Here is a 19,340-nt window from a genome sequence, read left to right on the forward strand (position 1 = left end):
TTTTAAAAAGGCAGGGTTGGGTAAGATGTGAGTTCCACTTCCTTTTTCCAGTTATACCATTATCAGCTGTGTGACCTTAGGTAGGTGACTTACACTTTCTGTGCTTCAGTTTTTTCATGTATAACGAGCAGATAACATCCTTTCTCCCAACCAAACAAGGATTTTGCTATGGCACCAAAAGACAGCATGTGGGAAAGTACTCTGAATAGCAAAAAGTGCTATAAAAAATGCCAGGAAGACTGCACACCACATTCTGTCACCCTAACTGAGAAAATACATTAATACCAATTTCAAAGAACAAATAACTTTCCTAAAGTATAGTAACCTGATCATACATTGTTTTCTGTAGGAGTCCTTTACTGTCCAGCAATTTTAAGACTTCTTGAGATTTTTCACGATAAAATGATTCCCCTGAGTATTCATCAAAGTGTACTCCTAGACGCTAAAAGGGTTCAGAAACAAAAGAAAAACTGGTTACTTAAATGTCCTATTATTTTCCCCTAAGACAAAATAGAATGTCCTACAGTCTGTCACAAAGATAGGGAAAATAAAAATTAGATCAATCACTCCTCTGCTCCACCTTCCAACAGCTCCCCTGACCCAGTCAAGTCCTCACAATGGTCCTGTGCTGTACAATATAGTAGTCACCAGGCACATGTGGTTATTTTAATTCAAATTAAATAAAACTGAAAATTCAGTTTCTCAGTCACACTTCTCACACTTCAAGTGCTCAATAGCTACATGTGACTAGTGGCTACCACATTGGTTAACGTGGATACAGACATTTCCATCAGAGCAGGAAGCTAGACTGGACGGCCCTGGACAATGTCCTACATCATGCCTCACCCTACAACTTCTTCAGCCTCTCCTACTGTTCTCATCTTGCTTTCCTGCTCCAACTACATGGGCTTCTTTACTGAAACTCTCCTCATTTTACCCACAGACAGCACACCTGGTCTCCCCTTCCCAGCTTCATTTTTCTCCATAGCACCATCTTCATCTAACAGACTATATATGTTCTTGGTTAATTTGCTTTCTTTAATTCATTCCCTGTCTCCCTGCTAGAAGGTCAAGTTCACAAGAATAGGACTTTTATCTCTTTCATTCACTGTTGCATTCCTCCCCAGTCCCTAAAATGTGCATTAAATGAATGAATTTACACACATCACACATGGCCCAAGGAAGCAAAAGAAGAAAAACTGATTAAGAAAAAGTGAAGGGATGATAGATGGGAGAGAAGAAAACCCAGACTGAAATGAAATACCAGAATGTCACCTGATATTCAGTCTGTGAAATTCACAGGACTCAGGATTATCTTATAGTTCTTTCAGCCCAAAGAACAATATTTGAGTCCTAATTTTCAACCTAATGATAAATCTCTTTTTAAAACATGGGCTTAAGAAGCCAGCTTTACTACCCAGCAGTACCAGTCAAGAGCTCATCGCATCACTGGAGAGCAGAAGGGAGAGCAGGCAGGTGGTACCTTGTAAATCCGAACATACTCTTCTATGCTCAAGTCCCGAAACTTCTGCCAGAGTGCAAGTGCTTGCATGTCACCCAGTTCCAATCGCTGGAAGAACTCACGTGCTGATTTTGCTACACTTTTATCATCTGCTGCTTCTTTATTAACTTGTACATAAACCTAAAAGCACGATAGTACATTAAACGAAGTACGTTACTAGTCACTGTTATCTTGAATAAAGAAAATAAGAAAACAAAACACAATCCTGAGCATTCTCATTGAAAGGTTAGCCAACTGTCCTTATCACAGAGTATAACTTTTTCTTTCCTTTTGTTGCCATGGGCCCTTAGTGAACTCTATGGACCCCGTGTCAAAATGTTTCTAAATGCATAATAAAGTCAAATACATGGGATAACAAAGGAAATAATTACACTGAAATAGAGTTATACAAATATTTAATAAAAATTAATTTGTGATATAGTAATGGAAAATGCTAAATTTCTGGTAGCTGTTGGTGAAAATAATGAGTAATTTTTTCTTCCCACCCAAGTTCACACACCCTTAGGTTAAGAATGCCTGGTTTAGATTAAGTTAACATTTCTTCTTTTTTTTAAAAAAAAAAAAGTCAAATTATTATTGCTGCAACTTCTCTGAGAAAGGTTTAAAAAAGTAGGATGATTCAATCTGGCAAAGAAAAGGTCAAAAGATGATTTAGCAGTTGTTTCAATGAAAGATTTTTTAAACTGTTCATAAATCTGCAAGAGACCAATGTAAAACAGGTGATCTAGGAGGATGATTTAGCAGTTGTTTTAATGAAAGATTTTTTAAACTGTTCTCTAAATCCGCAAAAGACCATTGTAAAAGAGGTGACCTAGGATGACCTGGATAGTTCACTTAATTACCCTCCAGCCTGGGCTCCTGAGAACTGTGTGGAGCACTCACGTCTGGAGTGTTTCACACCATCTGTCTTGGCTGGTTTAGCTCTAGACTCCCCCCACCCCCCAGTGACCAGAGCAGAGCTGGATGGCTTATTAAGGGCTCTTCCAGCTCTAGGATTGTGTGTTCACAATGCAGTAGTTAATAATTTCTCAGGCTCCAAAATGCAAGGTTAATAAATGACATTAAAATATCAACATTATAGCTCAAACAGTATGAAGTTATGGATATGGACTATAAAGATTTTACTTACAAGTTGTAACTCACTTCCAGGTTGAAACATGAATGATAAATTTACTATCCTCGTATTTCTTCTAGAAAGGTATTAAAGTAGCATGAAAGTAATAAAAATTGGCAAATAAACTACCAAAAAAATATGAGGCCTCTAAACTCTTACAGTAATATCATCAAAATATCATGGCAGCAGCATTTGGGTAGAAAAAAGTGATTTTATTGCTGGAGAATACACTGGGTAATTGAGTAAGCCCTAATGTGGCTTATACCCATGATATACTGCCAACAAAAGAGACAGGGCATTAAACATCTATCTCAAGGTAAATCTCATCTTTAACAGATGGCTTGTATTAATTACTGGAATGGCAGACTTGAATGAATAAATACTCCTAAATGAAAGTTAAAAGTACCTAATATTTCTTCCTCTTTAAAGCATATTGTACAGAAAAGAGTTAACATAGCAGGCCTGAGACTGCCATCTTTAAATCTCCTGCTTGCAAGGTTAGCCCTTGGTGCCATCTGGCAACTTGGATTTTGGGTATGTTCCTACCAACCTAACTGATGAGTGGCTCACTGTGCCTAAAACTGTCTGTGCGAATAATATGGTTTATTCTGAACACTGGCTTTCCCTCTGAGAGTTTGGAATTTTAGTCCCTGTTAAGCAGAAGGTACCTACATGATCAACTTCCAATGGAAACCTTGGGCATGGAGCATCTAATGAGCTTCCCTGGTAGACAACATTTCATACATGTTGTCACAATTTGTTGCTGGAGTAATTAAGTGGATTGTGTGTGACGTCACTAGGAAACGACTCTTGGAAGCTTGGCCTGGTTTCCTCCAGGCTTTGCCCCATGTGCTTTTCCCTTCACTAATGTTGCTCTGTATCCTTTCACTGTAATAAGTCATAGCTGTGAGTACAAATATATGCTGAGTCCTTTGAGTCCTCCTGGTGAATCGCCAAACCTGGCAGTGGTCTTGGGAGCCCTGACACACATATCATGAAAAATTAATTTCCACATGGTCCTATGAATAAATCCAGAGTAATGCATGCAATGCCAATTAGAAAACAGAGAAACAAGATTTTGGTAAGGTGTAGGAAAACTGAGAGAGAGTCACTGCAAGATAACAAACTGCAGACTTCCTGACTTTTGAATGACCTACCCGCTGACAAATGCTGAATAGTCCAGCCGACAGGAGTAAAAACATATAGGCATACCTCAGAGATACTGGGCTCCAGATCAACACAATAAAATGAATATCACAATAAAGCAAGTCACACGAATTTTTTGGTTTCCCAGTGCATATAAAAGTTATGTTTATACTATACTGTAGTCCCTTAAGTGTGAAATAGCATCATGTCTAGGTAAACAATACACATACCTTAATTAAAAAATGCTTTATTCCTAAAAAATGCTAATCATCACCTGAGCCTAAAGCGAGTTACCATCTTTTTCCAGGCAGAGGGTCTTGCCTTGATGTTCATGGCTGCTGACTGATCAGGATGATGGTTGCTGAAGGCTGGGGTGGCTGTGGCAATTTCTTAAAATAAGACAAGGAGGTTTGCCACATCAATTAACTCTTCCTTTCACGATATCTCTATAGCATGCAACGCTGTTTAATAGCATTTTACCCACAGTAGAATTCTTTGAAAATTTGAGCCAATCCTCTCAAACCCCTGCCACTGCTTTATCAACTAAGTTTACATAATATTCTAAATCCTTTGTGATTTCAACAATTTTCACAGCAACTTCACCAGGAGTAGATTCCATCTCAAAAAACCACTTTCTTTGCCTATCCAAAAGAGGCAACTCCCCATCCGTTAAAGTTTCATCATGCTATTGCAGCAATTCAGTCACATCTTCAGGGTCCACTTCTAATTCTAGTTCTCTTGCTATTTCCACCACATCTGCAGTTACTTCCTCCACTGAAGTCTTGAACCCCTCAGAGTCATCTATTAGGGTGAGAATCAACTTCTTCCAAACTCTTGTTAATGTTGATATTTTGACCTCTTCCCATGAACCACAAATGTTTTTAGTGGCATCTGGAATGGTGAATCCTTTCCAGAAGGTTTTCACTTTACTTTGCCCAGATCCATCAAAGGAATCACTATGACAGCTATGGCCTTACAAAATGTATTTCTTAAATAATAAGACTTGAAAATTGAGATTACTCCTTGATCCGTGGACTGCAGAATGATGTGCTAGTAGGCATGAAAATAACATTAATCTCATTGTACATCTCCATTAGAGCTCTTGGGTGACTAGGTACACTGTCAATGAGCAGTGATACTTTGAAAGGAATCTTTTGTTCTGAGCAGTAGGTCTCAACAGTGGGCTTACAATATTCAGTAATCCATGCTGTAAACAGATGTGCTGTCATCCATGCTTTGTTGTTCCACGTACAGAGCAGAGGCAGAGTAGATTTAGCACAATTCCTAAGGATCCTGAGATTTTCAGAATGGTAACCGAGCATCGGCTTCAACTTAAAGTCACCAGCCGCATTAGCCCCTAACAAGAGTCTGCCTGTCGTGTAAAGTTTTGAAGCCAGGCATTGACTTCTCTCTGGCTATGAAAGTCCTGGATGGCATCTTCTAGTATAAAGTCCTTTCGTTTACAGTGAAAATCTGTTGTTTAGTGTAGCACCTTCATTAATTATTTTAGCTTGATCTTCTGGATAACTTGCTGCAGCTTCTACATCAGCACTTGCTGCTTCCCCTTGCACTTTTCTGTTATCGAGACAGCTTCTTTCCTTTAACCTCAAGAACCAACCTCTGCCAGCTCCAAAATTTCTTCTGCAGCTTCCTCACCTCTCTCAGCCTTCATGGAATTGAAGAGAGTTAGGGCCTTGCTCTGGATGAGGCTTTGTTTTAAGGGAATGTTGTGGCTGATTTGATCTATCCAGATCACTAAAACTTTCTCCATATCAGCAGTAAGGCTGCTTCACTTTCTTACCATTGGTGTGTTCACTGGACTAGCATTTTTAATTTCCTTCAAGAACTTTTCCTCTGCATTCACAATTCAGCTAACTGGCACAAGAGGCCTAGCTTTCAGCCTGTCTCAGCTTTCGGCATGGCTTCCTCACTAAGCTTAATCATTTCTAGCTTTCAATTTAAAGTGAGACACGTGTGACTCTTCCTTTCACTTGAACACACAGAGGCCATTGTAGGGTCATTAACTGGCCTAATTTCAATATTGTGTCTAGGGAATAGGGAGGCCTGAGGAGAGGAAGAGAGAGAGGGGAACGGCCGGTCGGTGGAGCAGTCACAACACACACAATGTTTATCAATTGAGTTTGCCCTTGTATACGGGTGTGGTTCGTGGTGCGCCAAAAACGACGACAATAGTAACAAAGATCAATGGTCGCACATCACTATAACAAGTATAAAAAGTTTGAAATATCGCGAGAATTACCAAAATGTGACACACAGACACTGAGCAAATGCTGTTGGAAAAATGAAACTGACAGACTTGCTTGACGCAGAGTTGCCAAAAACTTCAATTTGTAAAAAATGCAGCATATATGAAGCACAATAAAATGAGGTATGCCTGTACATGTGTGTCCATAAATGGTTTGTGATTCCACATCTCTCTCTCTCACACACACACACACACACACACACATATACATGGGTGTGGGCACACAATTTATAAGCAAATATATACAAAACGTCCTTATTTTCAGAAAAGGTTTTAGCTAGTTTTTTTTTAAAATCTAGGACTTTAAACTCAAATAGCCAAACATTTAAAAATGCGATATGCATTCAAACCATTGAGAAGAATATTTTTAGGAAAAATTTCACCAGAATCTTTTCCCTTTCTTAAAATTTAAAATAGAAATAATTAAAACACAAAAACTCTTCATACTACTTGAAAAATCTTGGCATTTCAGCAATTTGTACTTATAAACCAAACATTACTGAAAATCAACTGACACTATCAAACAGAACAATAGAAGGGTCTTAATTAGCACTTAACAATCTGCGTGTAAATGTACAAGATAAAACTATGTTAACGTTCATCACTTTTTTAGAAAAGAAATGCTTTTCTCTTCATAAAATAAATTTAACACTATGTACTTCTGAAATTGTAGAGTTTTAATTTACAGTTACCATGATCTTCTTAAAGTATGCATTTTGAAGATGGCTTCCTTTTGAAGCTAGATCTAGACACAAAGGAATAAAAAGGAAATTTTAAATTTGGGTTTGATAATAAGACAGTGTGGCTTAAGCAAAGTGTTTTTGAGGATGGAAATACAATTTTTCTTTTAGTTATTAAAATGCAAAAGTCAGCTGTATTTCCATTAGAAAATAAACTAAGTGTCTGAGATTTCCTTAAAAGAATATTAACCTTTTCTTTTCATGATTTCTAGACGTTGGGATTGCCAAAAAGCATATTACATTTTATTCCTAATTTAAATGATTAAGACAATTAGAGTCAGCTCTTGGAATGATTTTCCCAAATGTAAGAAATAAGTGTGAAAAATAAGAGAAGGAGATATGGCCTCTTACTCCTTCTTAATTCCTTGAACTTGATTCTAGAATACCATTAGCCTCAGAGGCACCATTTACTCCCTTCGTGCAGGGCTCTAACGCCATCCCTAGTTATTTCTGTCTTAGAACTAAGAAACTGCAAAGAATTGTTAGCATAACTTGGACATTAAAGATCCTGTTACCTGTAAACTTATTTATATTTATTTATCTTAAAATGCATTTAATTTTTATCTCATTTTTTAAGAAAAGAACATGCAACAAATTCATGATTTTGACAAACAAACAAGTTCATTGCTGGTTTAATGCTGTTTCATGTCTTGATCAAAAATTTCTTAGAGAACTGTTGGCTGAGATTCCTAATGTTAAATGAAATATTAAAGAAATTAAAACAAATTAATATAATTATATCGATACATCAGTTAATAAAGTCAAAACTTGTTAGGTAAAAAAATAACTCAATTGAAGTAATTATTTCATTAGTCATCAAATTCTTCCTCCTTAGTACATCATTAGTAGCATATAAACAGCATGGTACCATCCATTCATCTTCTTTTATTATCTGGAATCTCCAGTTTTTATTCTCTGTACAACTATAATAACATCCATAATATCTTACACCTTTATTCAAGGTTAGGTTGCTAATTACTAACTTCTTGTAGATCACCATGCACTAGTGCCTAACATACATTTCTCATGTTGAGAAAAGTGTTTTTTGCACATTTCAGTGGGGTAGGATAACGACTGAGCTATGAACAGGTACTCTGGCCTTGTTGGGTATTTCCATCCTTGTTCTAAGAACACTCAGAGGACAAGGAGACACTGTAGGGCTGTCCCAGGAGAGTAGGGTTAGGGAGAAAGGCAAGCAGCTTTGGGAAGCATGGTCAAGAGCAATGGGGAGGCAGAGAAGCTTCCAGGAGAGAAGAAAGGAGAACTGCCTAGACTAGGAAGGGATGAGGGAACACTTTCAGGAGTAGCAGAAGCTGAGCAGCCCCTGGGCTGGTAGCAGGCCCATAGAGGGAAATAGTTCACTGTGTCCCTACACAGGGAGGCTGCTCTCTAGGCCTGTGGAACCTCCCAGGTGAACCCGTAACACAAGCAGAGGTGTGTGCCTCTATGACATCATGAAGGCTTGGATACTGGGCATATCAGTCAGGCCCAGTGTGGACTGAAGAAAGAGGAGGCCTCCACGCCCGTCCTGGGATGCATGTGGAGAACTCTGTGGTTTTGGGAGGTGGGGAATCCCTAAACAACGACTTAAGCTGACTCTCACCAGTCTCGAAAGGGATGGGTGGTTTCTGATTTAATTAGGCTTATAATTTAAGAGCCATTTCTTACATATAAGTGTTATAACGAGTAAAATTTGTATCAACCATTACAATAGCTTTCCCTGAAAAATGTAACGTGACCTAACCACTAAAAAACTCCTAAGTTCACTTCTTCATAAAATAAAAATTTCTAACTGCATAAATAATCCTATATATGTCTAAATCAATTTAGTCTTGAATTGTTCTCTTTACTTAAGTTTGAGACTCTGAAGCCAGGAAAAACATGGTCTCTTGAGGAATAGATACCTCTTCCACATTTTACAAAATGAGAGCAAGTAAACATTATCACTCGTCAAATTGCTGCTTTGATCTTGTCCTATTTTATATTTATTATTATTTTTTTGCTACTGATACAGGGAAGTTCAGAGTCAAATCTAGGTATTACCTAATAACACATTATCTTCTGATTTTCTATGTGGTTTTTTATTAAATGCCTATCAGTGTAATCACCTCAAATCCTTTTAGAAAGAGGCAGTGTAAAAATAATGAAATTCTATGGAACTCATTTTGAACTTAAGAAAAAATTTATACTATTTGTGTTAGTATGTCATGTTACCTTTATAAATGCCAGTGCTACGGTATAGGGCTCTTGCATACTTTATTGGCAGGACATTAATCTCTTATGAGAGGCTGCTCATATTTCAGAGGAATGTCTATGGTTATCAAAACCCATATTAATAAGGAACATGCAATGAGCCGAGTTCTAAAACCTTGTGTAGCAAAAAAAAAAAAAAAAAAAGGCGGGGCTATTTTTTAAGTTTTTATTTTTCCCTTTTCTCCCCAAAGCCCCCTGGTACATAACTGTATATTTTAGTTGTGGGTCCTTCTAGTTGTGGCATGCAGGACACCACCTCAGCATGGCTTGATGAGCGGTGCCACGTCCGCGCCCAGGATCTGAACCGGCGAAACCCTGGGCCGCTGCAGCGGAGCTCTAGAACTTAACCACTCAGCCACTGGGCCATCCCCTGGGCTATATACTCTTAAAGGTACAGTGTTAGATGTTATCGAGGTCCATTCAAGTACTTTAAATCTAGGAGGAACCCTGAGAAATTACTTTTAAAAATTATTAAACCAGATAAAAGTAAATGATACCCATATATCCATGATTTCAATTTAACATTTGTTAACTTTTACAGTAGAAATTACTTTTAAGTGGAACGGCTTTTTATAAGTATTCCAAAGCTTATTAAAAATATTTTCCTTGAATCAACAGTGTGAATTCTCAACAGCAAATATATTAGTTATTTTACTCATCAGACAATTTAGGAGGGAAGAACTATTACAAAACGACTTCCCCATTTTGGGACAACGAATTAGAACAATTAAAGAAAAGGTTTCAAACGTTGGCCAACGAAAGTCCTAAGTCCATGTGCAACACATCTAGATGTCATGGGAGAAGAATGACTATAGGTATAGAGAAAACCAGTATTGAAGCAAAGCACAAAAATGGAAATCCTATAGAGAAATGACTGTAATTGTCAAATATTTTCATCACAGAAAAAAATTCCTGAAATCATCATATAATATCATGTCTAACCTGGCTGAGAAACTGAAACTGGAGGATACTGATCATGGTACAATTTAGAGGAAGGTAGGCCACAAAATCTGCTACTGGATGGCCACAGCCAAATTAAAACAAATATGCCAGAAGGTTGAAACCACCAAAACTGAACTACTAATTGTGTCTCTGGTACAGCAATTCGAGGATGAAAGAGGAAAATGCTATATAAGTAATCACAACCAATGGAAATGAATGGCTCAGAAAGTATTTTGTCATGCCAGTGGGGGCAGGGCAGTGCAGTGCACAGTGCACACAGGAGCCAGATGGACTGTGTTGGAATCCTGGGTCTGACCCTTGGGCTCTTCATCGGTAAAGTAAATTAGATTCTAACAAATCGTAACTAGTGTATGCTACAATAGTTAGCCCTTCTTTGGAGCTATACAATAAGTTTTATATCCCATCATTTAAATGAAAGACAAAGTGGCAAGAGAGCACTACAAGATGGAATTCATTCAAACATTTACTGCCAGGCACAGTTTGTGGGGCTGGGAATAAAAGATCAGGAAGACATGGTCCTTCCCCTCAAAGAGCTCACAACTAATTACGACTTGTCCAGGAAAAAACCAGGGATTCAACCAAAGCCTTGAGAAACAGATGTTCACAAATAAGAAAGGTAAATGCAGATTGTTCTGAAGTTTTGTTTCCCATCAGCCAGTGCCAACATTACTGATTGCTACACCAAACACTTACGAAGCTCAGAATCACCATCCCTGGAAAGATGATGGATCATCTGTATTACCATCGATACCCTATCGGACACGACTGAAGCATGATGCATGCAAGGGCACATTTCGACTTTTAAATAAACTCACTTGCTGGTATGACCTTCACGTTTTCTTTTAGGAATAGAATAAAATCATTTATTAATATTTGCCTAAAGCTCAAAGAAATAAGGAAGAAATCCTCACTCATGCTACAAGTTCTTGTTGTACGTAACCTACAGTGACAACTATAATTTTAAAGTGAAAAGTGGGTTGCAAAAATTAGCACAGATATAAAATAACCTGGAGTTTCCCATTTTAAGCTCTGCATTTTCTCTTTCCTGCAAAGGAAGAGGAGAGCAGGTGAGCGCTCTAACGAATTTCTCCCTTCCATTCCACAGGGCACGTGGTGTACGTGACTTGCCCTCTTTTGTCTAAAGGCTGCTCCCCTAGGAAGCTATCAGACAAAAGCACACTTGAAAGCAATGCCACTGTTCCCTGAGTTTTTAGTTAATCATAGAAGTAGCCCCAGCCTTTGTTTCTTCTTATGTATATTCATCAATTAACAACCTCAAACGTAGATGTGTGATCTCCCACTTTTTACAAGTCTCAAGAGGCAGGAAATTGTATTAAACTGCATAGAAAGAAGTATGTTTAGGTTTCTGCAGAGTATGAGAACAGATTTTACTAAAATACTTAAAACTTTACGGGCAACAAAGATTACTATTTTCAGGATTAAATAAAAACTTTTGAGGCAGGGTGAGAGAAAGACGAGAGTCGTAACTCTCACATGTCAAATTGTACTCTAAATTCTTAACCACGTCCTCTCGGTGACACGAGGTCTCCAAGCAGCTATCTGTATTTTCTGCACTGAGGGTTGGCTCTCTGGGCCTGAATCTGAGGAAAGTTCACTAATCTTGTGGTAAAAGATACTCGCCATTTTTCAAAGTTTTAACAAATAATACAGTAAAAATACCAGGCACTAAGATGGATGCTTTATTTATAGACAACCACAAAGAATTATTAATTTTTAAGTTCTTGCTTATCGATAAAACTCTTAATGGGAAAGAGAGAAGAAAAAATTCTTTGGCTAATATTATAAATCAATATGTGGGCATTTAAAGTGCAGTGCAGGCATGGATTCAGGAGGAAATTCAAACCTTTAAGTTTTTAAGAATCAGAATTTTTTTTGTTAAATTTAACTACAAAGTCAGCTGCAGGAGAAAAATCTTTTAACAAACAGGAAAATGATGACGCGCTCTCTGTGGCTTTGCCTAGTGAAGTGAAGCATTATTTTGGTAAATACTGTTCTTCACACACAGGCATATCTTTAGTCTGACCCCCTGGTATGTCACCAACATGGCTGACGTCCTATCTATGTTTCTCCTTGTGAAGCCCAGAAACAGCAGAGATAACAACTGGGACAATGAAAAGGAAACACATCCCTGGAAACTAATTGGACAGGAAGAGCTTTATTAATGAACTCCAGGAAGGATTGAGGACAGAGAAGCAAAGCATCCAAGAGACTAAATGGAGTAGAACTGAAAGGAGTTCACAGTGGGCAAAAGTCAGGAAAAGGAGCTGAAAGATAAAAATGGAAAAAGCACACACAAATTCAGAAAGAAATACACGACTTCCTCCACAATAGAACAAGAGCAAAAAAGTATATATTCATGTTTTTCAAGTCTAAGTGGATTATAATTATTGCCATGAAGAAACCTGTGGTACCTATCAACTGACAAAAAATTGAGAAATTTCTCTGTGTGTTGAATCTGTTATCCTACGTGTTTATTCTCTATCTGGAGAAATACTGTCCCAAATCAACTAAAATAGTAATAAAAGAAACACTTGGATTTGAAAATGAAAAGAACTCCTAGTAAAATAAAAGCAACATTTTCAATTGTTTTGGTTCGTTTTAAAGAACACTTTTTTAAAGCCTCTGGGATTAAAAAATGTGTTGCCAAGCTGCATAATACTCAGAAGAAAAAGTTGAAGCATTTGCTAATATTGTTTCTTGCCAACTTACTTCAAAGAGATGCTGTAAAGGATTGGACTGGAGTTTTTCTTCATAGCCAAACAGTTGGAAGCCAGTTCCCAGAAGACCTACCACAATAATCCATAAATGAAAAAATTATAAAATGGAACAGCAGAGAACAATCATGGCAGGGAATAGGTATAGTTCTATAAAAAGATCAATCTCTCATAGTTACATACCCTGAGAATACTGCAAAACACACACTATCACCTTCTGCTATACCACAGACTGACACAAGTCAAATTCAATATATTGAATCTTGAACAGATCACTGAAATTAACCTCACAGAAACCAACAGACTATGAGCTCACCAAAGGAAGAGTCTAGGACTAATTTATCTTTTTACTAACAGATAGCTTTATCCTTAGCAGACATTAGTAAAACAAGCATTTATTGAGCAGCTACTCTGTGGAAGGACATCATGATGCTAGACACTGGACACTTGCAATTTGTGAAAACAAATGGATGGAAAGTGATTTCACAACTTTTTAAACTTGTAGATATTAAAAGAAAGCAAAGGTAGGAATTGGCTTGGTGTTATAACATTAGTTCTTAAACAAACAGCTGAAGGAAAACAATAAAAGATAAAACTTGCAACATCCGTGATTACTTCTCCCATTCAAGGGGACCAAGCAACAAAATTCTTTTATCTGGCCATATATGTCTTTTATTTGCCAATGACATTTTGTTAGTCTTCAACGATAGGTTCAGAGTTCAGGGATAGTACTAACTTGAAGCTTTTTTTTAAAAAAAAGTAGCAAATGAGGTTTGTAAACTAGCAATGAAAATTCCTAGTATGGACTGTGAATATTTACACTCAAGATATTTTGCTAAAAGGTGATCACAATTTCAATTTGAAAAGATATATGCAGTCTGGGGCCAAGAGCAATAATAGGTAGTTTAATTATTTTAAAAACCAACCTATTTCTACAACTGTATCAATTACCAAGCCTCAGATCTAAAGGAGCCATTGCCACTGGGCCTTGGTGATACTCACTTTTCTACATGGGCTCAGCAGAAAGTAGGATGCTACTGAACACAGGGACATACGCTACTTTGGAGCTTAGACAGAAACTAGAAGGATGACTGAAATATGTACCAGCTCTACTCACTTTCAAGCAAAAGCAAATGTGATTATGATTCAGGGTCTTGGGAGCAGGGTGTGGAAAGATGCCCAGAGTGTTTTAAAAACAGAAATGGGAAAAGTAAAAGCCAATTCCATTTAACATTCAACCTAATGTATTTTCAAAAACTAATTCTGTGCTTAGGAACTGTCTGCCAACTTACAATAGGGTATAGCTGAAACAGCCCAAATTAAAACTCTTCCACAGTGATGGTGATGACAGAAATGGTGACAGATCATTAACCATAGTGGTCCTTTGGAGAAAAACTGCTATAACAAAATCTTGCAACTAAAATTTCATGAATACCATAATCACACTTTTGCTAATACCTGTGAAATGCTGAATCTGTCAAACTAATATAAAGTGGATGCCATCTATTAAATCTGACTGTTGAGCCTAGAGCCTAAACCTCTGAGTACCAACTGTTGTGAACTGCAGGTGGATTTTTTAAATGCAGGGCATGTTTTCTGATTCTTTCACAGTGAATAGTAAGAGCACTATTAACGGGGTCTAAAAAAGATTTTTATTAACTGAGACGATAACATTCATAAGAGAATGTCATGATAAATCTGTCTTTTGGAAAGTTTGATTTCATTTCACTAGATATAGAAGATAACAGTATCAGTGAACTTTAGAACTGGCAGTGCACACTGCACTTTACAGAAGCTTTAAAATATTACCTAGCCCTTCTTTCAGAATAGCATTGTAAAATACTTTCCAAGACAGATTTATTCATCATTCTGAGTGCCTCTTATGTGCCAAGCACTATGGATACAAAAATAATTACGAGACAGTCCACGGCTTCCTGGAACATACCATCTAGCAAGGGAGAGAAGCACAAAAATCAGAATACAGTAAGCGAGAAGCCTACCTGACAAGAGCTGGGGCCTAGGCACTTGGTGAGGTGAGAAGGGGCAAGGGCATATTGGGTGTCACAGAAGGCTTTACAGAGGTGTCACAAGGGCTTGATCTCAAAATCCACATGGGAGTTGCCAGAGGCTTTAAAAGTTTGTATTTCACATGCTACTGGTCCTTCACTATCTTAGCAACTTCACTTTTCTCACCCTTCCACACCCTGATCACTGGTGTGTAGGAGCGAAGGATGGTTCTGAGTAAACTCACAACACGAGAGAGAATCTGCGGCACTCAACTATTTGGGTCTCACTCCTCTCTTCCACTCTTTTCTTTTTGACCTCCCGCCACTGTACAATTTAAGGGGAAGTCAAAGTATCCCAGTTTATCTTTCCTCTGGGTGACTGGCCAGGGTACGACCACAGATCCCACTTCATGTAGGACGGCCCAGGGAGGCTGGACCTCACTAGTTTTAAAAATGGCAGGGCTGTGGTTGAGGTGTATATAGCTACTTACTTTTTCCCTGTATACTCACTTCATTTAACTAACAAATGTAAGCTACTTTTCTTTAATAAAACCACAAAAGTCTGCATTTATCAGGTCTTGCTTTGAATGTCTTAAGTTTCCTTCCCCAAAACTTATTTGTGTGGTGAGACTTACTCTAATAAATAAAATACAAGATTCATATGCAAAAGAGCTATTAGGGAAAAAAAAAAAAACAAGTAGGAGGCAGTACTTCATCCAGTGGGATTCTGCCTATATTCTGTCCAGATGACCAAGTGACATGATATTAAAAGAAATTAAACTTAACAATGAAATAAAAAATAAAATCTCAAACTTACTTACCAAACTGCATGCCCCAATCTCCAAGGTAATTTATTCTTGTTACTTGATGTCCTAAAGCTTCTTTGAGATTTGCTATAAAATTTCCTAGTAATCAATAAAATATACAGTTTCTCATTCTTATTATCCATGTTGGCATAAGAACCATGTGCTTCTCTAAATCAAAGCATAACACAGAAAATTCTTTTGGCAAAATTTACCAACTCAGTTTTTTTTTTTTTACTAAAACGTTCATTATTGTGTTTTCATCTATGTTATGGAAAGGGAGTAAGGAATTATTTTGGGGGCAGTTATTCCAAACAATCTCACAATTTTCTCAAGAACAGAATTTTCATCAACATTAATGGGAGTTAGGAACACATGTTAGAGTAATTGCTATTCTGAGTCAATTCCAAGGACAGAAAATAACAGAATCTCAGTAACTAATGAGAAATATATAATTTGGCTGTGCCCTGAAGAAACTGAGCCATACTGTTCCCCCGCCAACCCCAAATAGCTCACTCTACCTTCTTTCAATCAGTTAAGTCCATCCTCTCATGCCTACTCCCTAAGAGCGCATAGTAGTCCGAGGCCTCCACCTTCCTGTACTGCTGATGCTGGCTGGAAAATCAGCATCTATTCCACTCTCCTTCTAGTGCGTCCTCACATACTGCAGAGGCTGGAAACCTAAAAACTACATTTCCCAGAATCTCTTGCATTTCGGTTTGGGTAATTAGGTAGACTTTTCGTGAGATTTAGAAGGTGAGAATGAGGTGGACGGGGAGCTACTTCTAGTTTTTCTGACAAGCACAGCTGTAGAGGCTTTGTATTTTAGTGGCATCAGTACTAGATGTGCTGTCATGCAACCTCCAAAGGTAGTGAAAGACAGGGTATGGGACTGCCTCTTTGCTAGTATGAATTCTAGAAGGCATGGCAGGAGCAGTGGCAATTTCCTGACCGTGGCAGTGGCAGTGTGGCTCTAGAGCAGTGGAAGCGATTGCAGAAACGGCAGAAGGGCTCTTGATGACCAAGTTCTATGATATAGTTTGGGGAGTCATTTATGTCAGCTTAACCCAAAACTTCTTCAGCACTCCCAACAACTGAGTAAACTATCCAATATCCCATAATAAATCCGTCCCTGCTTTTACTTGAGTAGATCTAGTTTTCTGCAAATAATCCCTCACCAATATGCCTAGCTGACTTAAATTACTGCAGCTACTTCTTTTCCAGCTTCCCTACTTCTAATCTGTACTTCCCAACCTTTTGCAGCTGGTACTCAGACTTTATTCTTGTTTTTCTTAGCACCTTATTATCTTACAAATCCAATTAAATGTCTGAACCTAGGCTTTTGGAATTAGACTGCCTAATTTCAAGTCCTGGCTATGATACTTACTAGCTATGTGATTTTGAAAAAGTTACTTTTGGTATCTGAGTTTCCTCATCCATAAACCAGAGTTAACAGTACTTAGCAAACAGGGCTATTGTGAAACTAATTGAGATAATACATGAAACAACTTAACATGGTAAGTAAGTTCTCAATAAATACTCTCTCTTCCTGGTTCAAATGTTTCCTTTAACACTGTCAAACAACTTTATCATGCTCTACCCATCATTTGCTCACTCCTATACTTTTGACTTACTCATGCAGCTTTTCTCATACACTATATTTCTTATGCTCTTTTTCATCAAGTCCTGTCATTTCCTCTCTTAAAGTGCTATTTGAGAACTCTATAAAAATAAGATCTGACTGCAGTTCAATAACAATCTATGACACAAGTACCGATTCTTCCAATTCTTACAAGTATTCAAGGATGGGTTAGATGACTTTCTCCTAAGCATGCAAAAGACAAGATTTCTACACTGAAGACAGATACATGAGATAAAACTCCAAAGTCCACTCCAACTCTAACATTATACAATTCTAACTGCAGTTTTTAAGTTGGGCTGCTGCATACTGTCATGTTTTAAATAAATGAAAATCGTATTATACATTGAAGCATTACAGCTATGAAGTACGAGAGTAGTCTTTCTTTAGTAGAATAGTCTTGTTTCAATTTCCAGTCTGGAACACTCCAGTTAGTACTCACATGACTGAGATTGAGTTTCCTTTGTAAAGTAAAATATATGAACAAAAATATCATCCCCACATAATTATTTTCATTTTTCCATCTTTCAGTTCCTCTCCATATTTTTAAAAAGATAAAATCATAACATACATACCAGTTAAGACCAGTTTCTGAGTTAATCTTTGAAAAATTTGGTTTAGAAACAAATTTCTTTCTTCCATTTCTAAATCAATTTTTCCCATTTCATGTAATAGTTAATCAGCATCAAGCTCATATATATTTCAAATATTTTGCTTTTTGTCCTTTTGTTATTTAAGCATTAAACCATTAGTTTGTATTATCAGGGACTGCCTCAAAGGCATGTTTAGTATTTTCATGAAACTAACACCACTTACCTATGATGGTAGAACGCAAATGTCCAACGTGAAATTTTTTGGCAACATTAGGTGAACTGCAAATAATTGCAAAAGTTATTTTTCTGTTCTCAGAACAAGAGTTCTAAAACGAACTAGGTCATGCCTCCATAGTTTAACACAAATGGGGACTAAGGCCTTTGGTAATTTAGGGCAAAGATAAGTTAAGTAGCAGAAATTCAGAGCAAAAATAAATTAGAACTCAGAAAGAATCATCCTTTGTGAAATTGATCCTGTGACTCATGAGGTAGTACCATACACAAAAGTGGCACATAACTTAGGAAGCAAATACATTTAAGGATTGATAAAAAGATGAAGAAATTCAGAGGTATTGTTTTGACACAAACAATGTAGATTACTGAGAATTAAGCTTAGCACACCAGTTCTCAAACCTTTTATCCTCTTAAAAATTATTGAAGACCCCAAAGAAATTTTGTTTATATGAGTAATATCTATCAACATTTACTATATCAGAAATTAAGATTGAAAATTTTAAAGTATTTATGTATAAAACTTCCCAGAACAACCAGAAATCTGATTCACCACTCCAAATTCTCAAGCAACACATTTATCACTCCCATGTGTGCTTGACAAGTTGTAATCGATAATTTAACAATAGCATATGCTTGTAGAGCACTCGCTATCTGACAAGCACAGCTTCACACAATTTACATGCATTAACTCACTGAGTGCTCAGAGGAGCTGTGAGGTAAGGTACTCTCATCTCTTATTTTACTGATGAGGGAAGTGACACAAGGAGAAGAGATAAGGAAGCAAATGTAGCAATACCTTGAGGACTCTTGAACCTGGGTGATGAGCATATAGGACTTAATCATACTGTTCTCTCTGTTTTGTGTATGTTTGAAAATTTCATAAGTTTTTCAACATTTAAAAAAGATATATAAACTTGAACACAGCAGGTTAAAAAGGTGGTATAAATAGAGCTTAAGTTTGGTCTGTGTGTCTCCAAAGCCTTGTTATATATCCTTTTTAAGGGAATTACAATTTAAAATCTGGATCCTACAGATACCTGTGCACAATTGAGAAATTATGAAACTATAAGGATGTTGATTTAACCATCATTTAGAAAGAAAATGAATGTTCTTCCATAGGATTAAAAAATAAGGAATCTTGCACTCCTACCCAACAGGGACTGGATTTACCCTTCTGCTTTAAACAACCAGAAAATCAGAAAAATATATGAAACACTAGTTTCATGAAACCAGACAACAGGACAGTGAAGGACTGTGATCCTTGAGACAATCAGAGCAAACTAGGTGGCACCCAGGACCGCCTAACTCGCAAACCTGTGGGACTTT

General features: G+C 37.3%; 1 protein-coding gene across 1 annotated transcript in view; it reads right to left on the reverse strand.

The window, feature by feature from the left end:
• RARS2 (arginyl-tRNA synthetase 2, mitochondrial) overlaps positions 1–19,340 on the reverse strand; it is a 67,650-nt gene that overhangs the window by 16,087 nt on the left and 32,223 nt on the right. Inside the window, exons 6-10 of the mRNA XM_001500331.7 lie at positions 18,004–18,059; positions 15,567–15,650; positions 12,735–12,811; positions 1,484–1,642; positions 336–442 (exon numbers count right to left, since the gene is read on the reverse strand). Coding sequence (XP_001500381.4) covers positions 336–442; positions 1,484–1,642; positions 12,735–12,811; positions 15,567–15,650; positions 18,004–18,059 — 483 coding nt within the window. The remainder of the gene's footprint in view (positions 1–335; positions 443–1,483; positions 1,643–12,734; positions 12,812–15,566; positions 15,651–18,003; positions 18,060–19,340) is intronic.

Source organism: Equus caballus, chromosome 10 (assembly GCF_041296265.1).
Source record: "Equus caballus isolate H_3958 breed thoroughbred chromosome 10, TB-T2T, whole genome shotgun sequence".
Lineage (NCBI taxonomy): Eukaryota > Metazoa > Chordata > Mammalia > Perissodactyla > Equidae > Equus > Equus caballus.